We start from the raw sequence: 8,808 nt of genomic DNA on the forward strand, positions 1-8,808 counted from the left end.
AGCAGGGCTTAAATTCCAGCCCTTTTATGTCTGCCCAGGCAATCATAGATCCAAACAAGCTCAATATACATGTGGAGGTTCCGGTTCCTTCTATTGTCATTCATGGGGATGTGAGACCATGGGGGATACCTACTGGAAACCCTCATCTTCATGGGACTATATTAACGTCCAATACAATACTTCCATCCCCCAATACAGTGCCGACCTCTGGCACACTCTAGTGACCTCCACCTGCAAGAACCAATGGTGCAATACCCTAAAAATTACTTTTACTGAACCAGGGAAGCAAGCCACAGATTGGGAACACGGATATTCCTGGGGGCTCGCTCTGTATAAAGACGGCCCTGATGATGGACTCACATTTAAAATTAAACTTCTCAAAGAACCCTTTAATCAACATAAACCTATTCCAATAGGACCTAACCCTGTCTTAATTGCTCCTCCTGTTCCTGCTCCTACCAAACCACCTCCAGCCAAAAATCTTGTTTCTACTACTAATATCTCTTTATCCCCTGTATCCTTCAATGCCACTGTTTCTATACCTATGGCCCATGTCCCCCCTCCCCTGGCAAGCCTAAAACATACAAAAAATGTCATATTACAATTGCTTAATGCAACACATCAAGCTATAAATAATTCCCTAGGTAACTGCTGGCTTTGTTTAAATTCTCAACCACCCTTTTATGAGGGAATAGTCATTCCCCTCTCAAAAAATCTTAAATATTCAAATAATTCTTACAATTGTCCATGGCCAGAAAAACATTCTAAGGGCCTGACCCTGGCCCGCATTGTAGGGCAAGGTACATGCCTGTCCACAGATACTACATCTTCTATGTTGTATCAACCATATTGTAATTCCACTATTATACCCCACAAAAATGCTAGTATAATACAGGCCCCACCAAATTCATGGTGGGTTTGTAAGGATGGCATTACACCTTGCATATATCTTCAACAATTTTATAAGCATAGTGATTTCTGTCTGCTGATACAACTCATTCCCCGCCTCTCCTACCATACTCCTCAATCCTTTCTAGAAGTTTGGGACCCTCCCACTAACCATCCTCGTTCTAAAAGAGAAGCAGTCTCTGCCCTCACAATTTCAGTCCTTCTAGGTTTAGGTGCAGCAGGTACAGGAACCGGTGTGGCTTCCCTCCTGATCAGCAGCTCCAAGTTTGATGCCCTGCAAGCTGCCATTGAAGAAGATGTCTGGCGATTACAACAAGGCATAGATGACTTAGCTGTCTCCCTTTCTTCTTTGGCTGAGGTAGTCTTACAAAACCGATGTGGTCTAGACTTATTATTTTTACAACAGGGAGGTTTATGTGCAGCACTAAAAGAAGAATGCTGCTTTTATATAGACAAAACAGGGGCAGTAAGGGATAGTATGAAAATTTTAAGAGAAAGTTTAGACAAAAGAAAAAAAGAAAGAGATTCACAAATACCCTGGTATGAAAGCTGGTTCTCGGGCCCTTCTTGGCTCACTTCTCTCCTACCAGCCATAATTGGCCCCTTAATAGGATTATTACTTTTAATTTCTTTTGGACCTTGGGCCTTTAATAGGCTTACTAGGCTTATTAAACAACAAATTGATTCACTACTCTCTAAGCCAATACAAATTCATTACCAACGTTTGGAAATGACAAATCCTGATGGTCCAGCTTATGATAGATCACTTAGATCTCCCCCAGCAACAACTATAGACTTGTAAACGGCCTTCTTAGGCCCCACTCCCTCTCACTTCCATCAAAAACCAGACTAGCAAGAGGTTGGTACATAATAAAATTCATACAGGCCACAAGCTGACTGGCAGCCAAAGACAGGTAAGAGAAGGTTCCGCTGATAACGACCTAAGACAGGCAGGTAGCCTATCACTGCTGCTGTCGCCAATGACGGGTAAGCATCAAGTGGATACCTTCCAACCTAAGACAGGCACAGTCACTCGGCATAGGTCTCATGAGACCACCACATCTGCTCTGCCTCGCCTCCCCAAAAGTACCAAGAACAAAAACAGTGAGGAAGCCTCCGGGCGTCCTCACAGGGGGAGTCTGGTTATTTGTTCTAATAAATTAAAAGAGAGGAGATGTTGGGAGCCAAAAGGCCAGAAGTAAAACATCTTTATGGCCTTGAGAAAAAACAGCTTTAAGGTTTCCTGCAAATCTTTATGGCCTTGAGAAAAAACAGCTTTATGGTTTCCTGCAAACCTTTATGGCCTTGAGAAAAAACAGCTTTATGGTTTTCTGTAAGTTTCTATAAGTTAGCACTTAGTTAAAGAATGTAGAAAAACAACTTTGTGACCCAGGTCAAGTCAGCCTTGAGAAATATTTACTACAGATGTTAGTCCTGGGAAATGTTAACCACATGCCTTCTCAGACAACCCCCTCTGCCCCTCTTTGACAATCAGCCCTTAGTGGAAAATTCCACCAGAGCCCCTCTTCCTTTTTCTCTATTCCCGCCTTCCACCTCCCCCGCCCTGAGCCCACTATAAATATACGCTGTGTGTACTCAACGGGGGCCGGGGCATCATAGCTATCCTAATCAGTAGATTTCTCTCTAAGTAGATGATGATGCTCAGACAATAAGAACTGAATGCAGAGAAGATGCCCATCAAGAGAATTAGTTGAGAGGTTTTTTTTTTAGTTATTTCCAGTCTTGAGATTTACAGTCTTTTTCTTCAACATTTTAGAGCTTTCATTGTATGAGTCTTTCACTTCCTTTGTTAGGCTTATTTCAAAGGATTTGTTTGTTTGTTTGTTTTTTGGAGGCTATTGTGAATGGGATTGATTCCCTGAATCTTTCTCAGCATGTTTTGTATTGGTGTTTAGGAAAGCTGTTGATTATTTTATGTTAATTTTGTATCTGCCACTAGACTAAAATGACTTATCAGTTCTAAGAGTTTTCTGGTGAAATATTTAGGATCTCATGTATTGGATTATATCATCTACAAATAATATTTTGAGTCCTTCTTTTCCTATTTGTATTACTTTTATTTTCTCTTATTGCTTTAGAAAAGACTTCAAACACTATATGTAGTGTGGAGAAAGTGGACACCTCTGGCTTATTCCTGATTCTAGTGCAAACGTTTTGAGTATTTTTTCCACAAGTCTGTCACAGCCTTTATTATACTGAGATATTTTCCCTCTGATTTTAGTTTCTTTGGGACTTTTATCATAAGAACATGTTGGGTTTTTGTCAAAGGCCTTTTCTGCATTTGTTGAGATAATCATGTGACTGTCTTTGAGTTCAACCATGTGCTGCATTTATTGATTTGAATATATTGCACTATCCCTACATCTTTGGAATGAAGCTGACTTGATCATGGTGAGTGATCTTCTTGATATCACCATCAATTTTATGCTGGCATATAAAATCATATATTTATATATGACATGAAAGAGGAAGGAAATGAAACTGTTTCTGGGAATAAAAGGGCTTAATGGGATGAGGGAAGTTCGAGAGAGTACAGGAAATAAGTTTAAAGTACACTTTATATCTATATGTATTTTATGGAGAAGTTTTGCATCTATATTTGTCAAGGATGTTGGCCTACACTTTTCCTTTTTTTTTATTTATCTGGTTTTTGTATCAGGGTTTAGACTTCCTTACCATGGCATACCACTATGTCCAGTGTCCTGTACCTGTGTTAAAGTGGCTGTTTTGGATGATGTCAGTTCATATAGATTGTATTATGTCAGTGCAGATTTTAAGTACATTGACGGAAATAACCATTAGAAATGATACTTTCAGTGAGTCACCAATTTGGCCCTGGATCCCATCATTGTCTGATATAGAAGCTGTGCTTTTCAACATGGGGATTGGTTTTAGATCTTTGTTTCCTCTGGAGACTCTTCAGCCAGACTTCAATGAAGTTAATCTAATTTCTGAAACCCAGAAAACACTCTGGGGGAGACGAAGCGAAGAAGCCTCACCTTGTAATCCAGTTTTTTCAACTCTTCCTGAAACCAACATTTTAAACAAGGTTAAGTTTCTCGTCTTGTGTACATGTATATATCCAGAAGGATACCAAGATTGGGAAAGAATGTTGCTGATTTTGATGTTTAAAATGAGTTTGGAAAAGGAGCTGAAGCAGATTCCTTTAGTAGACTTTCAAAGCCTCCTTATAAACCTCATTAAAAACATCATAGATTGGAACACAAAGGTGCATGAACTCTGGGCATAAATGAACTCTCTAGTCACCCACACAACCTTCTGTGGTTGGTTCAGCTAGTCCCTAACTGGACATCATGTGGAAGACAACTGAGACAGTGCCTCCATCTAGTGATTATTTCAAAGCTTTTGATGAGAAACATAAAGATGTCCCTAATGCCAAGAATCTGCAGATATCAGTCCTACATCACTATCTTGTGAAAATGAAGCCTTCTGATTTGTTAAGAAAATGGTCTTGAAGAAAAGGGCTGAAGAACCAAATGGAACTATTGGTGATAGTCTTCATTTAGAACATGAAAATCAGGTGTATTACCTGACCTACATTCTCCTTCATTTAGTTGGGGAAGTTAGTTGTTCTTATTCTTTTCTTCTGGACAATGGAAACACTTCATGCTGCTCTGTGGGGCTTTGGAAAAGCATGCTAAATGTGATATTAGAGAAGATGCAAGACTTTTTTTTTTTAACAGAACTAAAGTGACTTAGTCGCCAGGATCCATGGAAAATGGCAGGAAATAATCCAGAACTGTCTGCCTATTCAGGGGCAGCTTCATGACTTCTGGGTGCCAGATTCATAACAAGAGTTAAAGCAGCAAGAATACCAATCAAGAGAAATTTATTAAGAGCCTTTCCAAGAGGACTAAAAAAGATTACTGTGGAATCCAGTGGAATGCTTAAAAAATGTACAACAGGTGGTCCACTTGAATATTTAATATAAAGCTGGTAATGAAGAAATTGCCATTTCTCACGCAGATATTAAATGTGATCTGCAACTGGCTATCAGTGAGCAGAGTCGTGTAGAAGGAGGTAGGGTAGCCCAGCTTAGCTATATATCTAACCTACTCTTCAGCGCCTCTCATTAAATTGGAAGTGGTTTTCTTTTTAGCTAGTATTTGTGGCACTTGGATAATCACAGAAAATAAGGAAGAAAGGAATGTGGACCAACTTGAGGAGCTGGACATAGAAACCAAGACCAACATCCAGTTAGTTTTCCTTTTCCTTCTTGGTTATTTTAGGACACAAAGGGAAAGCTTAGAACAGTCTTGTAATGGAAAGTGGAGGTGTATCTGTAACTCTGAAACCACAGGAGGTTTCAGTCCATGTGTTGGCTTTTACTAGTCAAGGTTATAAATCTATTAGGTTATTAAAATATATTTAAACAATTAAGGAACAGAAATCTGGGGTATTGTCAGATTTCCCTAAGAGGACAAGATTAAGCTGTAGTGGCTCTGTTTTTAAAACGCCAAAACATCATATGCCATTTGTCTAGGATTTCTTGTAAATGCATATATTTTTGAAGTACTGATTTAATCATAAAATCTTAGCTAAATCTTAGAATTCTGGCCCTTGGTAACTATATTATAGAAGTCTCTATGTAAAATCTTAAAAATCTGGAAGTTTCCAAAAGCCTTGTTTCCATGAGTATATAATTTAGCAGAGACCTTGATGATGTTTATTTTGGGGGACACTGTGTGTATGTGTGTGTGTGTGTGTGTGCACGTGCTTGTATATTGAAGTTGTTGCACTTGAAAACCACAGCTGCTCTAAATTCTTTTAAATGCTGGAAAGCCATCTTCTAGTTCAGATGGTAGAGGGTTAGCAGTAGTGCACATGGTAGTTTTAGCCAAAGGCCCTTTGAATCCTTTGGTTAGTGACAGACTCTTGTAGACTGAGTGTACGTTTTAGGAGGATATGTTTGCCGAGAAGGAATATAGGCTTTTTATTCTTTCAATATTCTTGGGTGGTTTGCTCTCTCCTGAGCACCCTGTCTCCATAGGGCCAGGGAGAGGGATTGTGGAAAAGGGAACTGGGCTTGACATTTATGGTTCCTTGCCTTCCAAGGTCAACTAAGTCCCAGGGGAGTATGAGGCATTGCTCAAAAATGTCCTGTAACTGTGATGAGTCACCTGTCCTCTCATTCAGGGAGGTCATGGAGACCCCACCAGATGGACTCAAGCCAGTGTCCAGTCTACAAGAAGGAAGGTCAGAACAGGAAAATGTTTTTCCATGCTTCCAAACAAAGCCAGGATCAAACAGGACCTCCTGACTTATCCTCACATAGATGGAACTGGTAAAAGGAAAGCCAATGGAGCCAGGATCTCCCCCAAAAGCCTGAGTGACCCCTGAGGACCAGAGCCTCAACTGACATTCACAATAAAACAAAAACTTGGTTTAATTTGGGCCCACTGTATGGTTTTAAACACCCCAAAGGAAAGTATAACCAAAAATTAAAATACTCAGTATATTTCTTTTAAAGTCCAAGAAATTATGCTTCCCAGACATTAGATTTGAAAATTCATATAAAATATTGTTTACAAATTCCCACTAAAACTTTGTGCCATCTTCAGCCAAGGGGGAACAGGTCCACTATTGTTATCAAAATTAAATTTCTTCTCTCTCCCCGCCTATAGAAGCCTTCTGGGAGAAAACTCAAAATGTGATTCTAGCCATCCCAACAGCTAGAAAGTGCCTGAAAAACAAATCCTAAGGCCAGCCATAACACCCAGAAAATGAAAATGGCCCAGTGAATGGATGCTCTTGGAAGACCCCATCAAGAAACTCTAATGAACTTTAATGTGGACGTTTATTTCTCCTGGTTCCCTACTTAAAGTAAATGCCTAACTACTCTTGTTTTACTTCTCCTTCATAACTCCTCCCAGACACCAGTCATGGACTAACAGTTATAAGCCTTTGGGTTTTTTTTTAGATAGACCCACTGAAGAGGTATTCCTGTTGCTACACTCTTCGCCCCTGTTCAGCACAGAAGAAGCCAGAATGACTCAATGTCCAAATTCCCTATTGGCAACTAGTGTTACCTCTCCAGAAAATGAGTTAAGGTAAAGATCCCCCCCCAAAATAATGACAACTTTCTTCCCAGATAAGGACTGGACTGGCTAGCTCATCTTCTCATCCCTTCCTTACACTATGCTTAATTAACTATTGTCTCAAAAAGTATTTTTTTTACATATTCTTCTGACTGAACGGCCTGTATTACTGCCCAAGCCTCTATCTGAAACCAAATTAAGACTATGCTCCTGCTCCATGCCACCTGAGAACGTCTCAGAAACCAAAAGCTCTCTGAGATGAACACCTTGCTGGCCCTCTGCAGAGAAGCTGTCTCACCTTTGATGACCAAATCCTCTCTTCAGTCTGCTAAAGGATCTTCAAAGTGACCTGTGATTGATGCCCAGACTAGTCACTGATTGGGATTCCCTTATTGACACAAAAAGCTGTGACTTCATGGAACCTTTATATCCCATACCCAGGACTTAATCCAGTTTTTCCTCTCTGTGCCTGTATCTTCTTATTTTTCCCCAAAGCAATGTGCCCCTCCTTCCATCCTACCCTCTGCCCTCTCCCTTTTTTATTTTATATGCCCCCAGGGTCTGGAATGATAGAATATATGAATTGCAAAAGAGCCAGAAGCCTCATTAGGGAAAGTCATGAATCCCTTAAAGTGTCTAACTGGCTCTAAATTGCCAGCCTGGCCTGGCTCAAGCAAGGCCTTGCTCAAGCCTTATCAACTGGTCACTCCCTGGACTGAGAGAGAGACTGTGAAGGCCACCCATCTCCTTTAGTGCTGTAGATAACTCACTCATCTGTCTGAGAAAAGAGACCCTCAAGAATACTAGGCCCTGGCACAGAGTTAACTCTTCCAGCTGTGTGCAGAAGAGGTCCTATATAAGGTCAGACTGCTCCCCATTCAGAGCACAGATAATTATTCTTCGAGGAAAAGAGCTCTCAGCCCTTTGCTGAGCTTCTTGAAACAATTCAATTGCCTGTTGCAGATCTGGCTCTAGTTTCTTGTCTCCTGCTCCTCTTTCTTTTTATTCTCCAAAAATCTAACATGCCGGTGCCAGCTGGCCAAGATGGACAGTACCTGAAAAGGGGAGTGAGGATTGAAAGAAAAAACAAGAGACAGAGAAGATACTTGGGAGGGCTGACAGTAGTGACTGCAGCCCTGGTTTATTTCAGCTCCGCCTTTTTATACAGAAGAACTCAATTAGTTTCAACAGCTGTTTTTCCCACCTGTATCTGAGGGTCAAGGAGTGGTCAAATACTTGTTTTGTGAGCTCCACCATATAAACACATTCCTCCTGATTTGGCAGATTAGGTACTGGTGTGCAAAACACAAACTCAGTAAACAAGCCTGCCACAGCTTATGTACATAATAGATTAATAGCTCCCAACATGACATGACAAACAGAATTGGGACATCACCACAGAACCAGTGATGAAAGCTCAGCCTACCACTCAATTGAGAAGGTATACTATCAAAGTTTTTGTACAGGAATCACAAAAAATATATTACAAGAGACCTTAGCAGACCACCTGAGACTGCCTGGATCCAGCCTCCACCTGGTGGTGAGCTTTCCTCAAATCATGCTGTGCCCAGCACTCAAACCGAGATTACATGAGGTCCCTCCCACTTCACTAAGGCTAGACCTCTCTGCCCTATAGTAGGGGTTGATACTATAGCAAAGTGCCTGAGAGTGCCTGGATCCAGACTATGCCTGGTGGTGAGCTTCCCCAAATCATGTCATGCACAACCCCTTAATTGGGACCATGTGAAGCCCCTCTCATGTCCCCAAATCGTGCCCTGCCCAACCCTAATTGGGACCACATGAGGCTCCTACCACTTTT

At 40.9% G+C, this 8,808-nt stretch overlaps 1 protein-coding gene across 1 annotated transcript; it reads left to right on the forward strand.

Annotated features, from left to right (window-relative positions):
* Nucleotides 1-118: 118 nt before the first annotated feature.
* LOC103725645 (SMC5-SMC6 complex localization factor protein 2-like) lies at nucleotides 119-4,842 on the forward strand. The gene is given in 8 exon segments (XM_029558573.1): nucleotides 119-644; nucleotides 1,107-1,267; nucleotides 3,590-4,166; nucleotides 4,169-4,294; nucleotides 4,297-4,386; nucleotides 4,389-4,529; nucleotides 4,532-4,641; nucleotides 4,644-4,842. Coding segments are annotated over 8 exon segments (1,830 nt in total). The 3' UTR covers nucleotides 4,743-4,842.
* Nucleotides 4,843-8,808: the final 3,966 nt, after the last annotated feature.

This window comes from Nannospalax galili, unplaced genomic scaffold (genome assembly GCF_000622305.1).
Source record: "Nannospalax galili isolate Female #2095 unplaced genomic scaffold, S.galili_v1.0 scaffold448, whole genome shotgun sequence".
Taxonomy (NCBI): Eukaryota; Metazoa; Chordata; class Mammalia; order Rodentia; family Spalacidae; genus Nannospalax; species Nannospalax galili.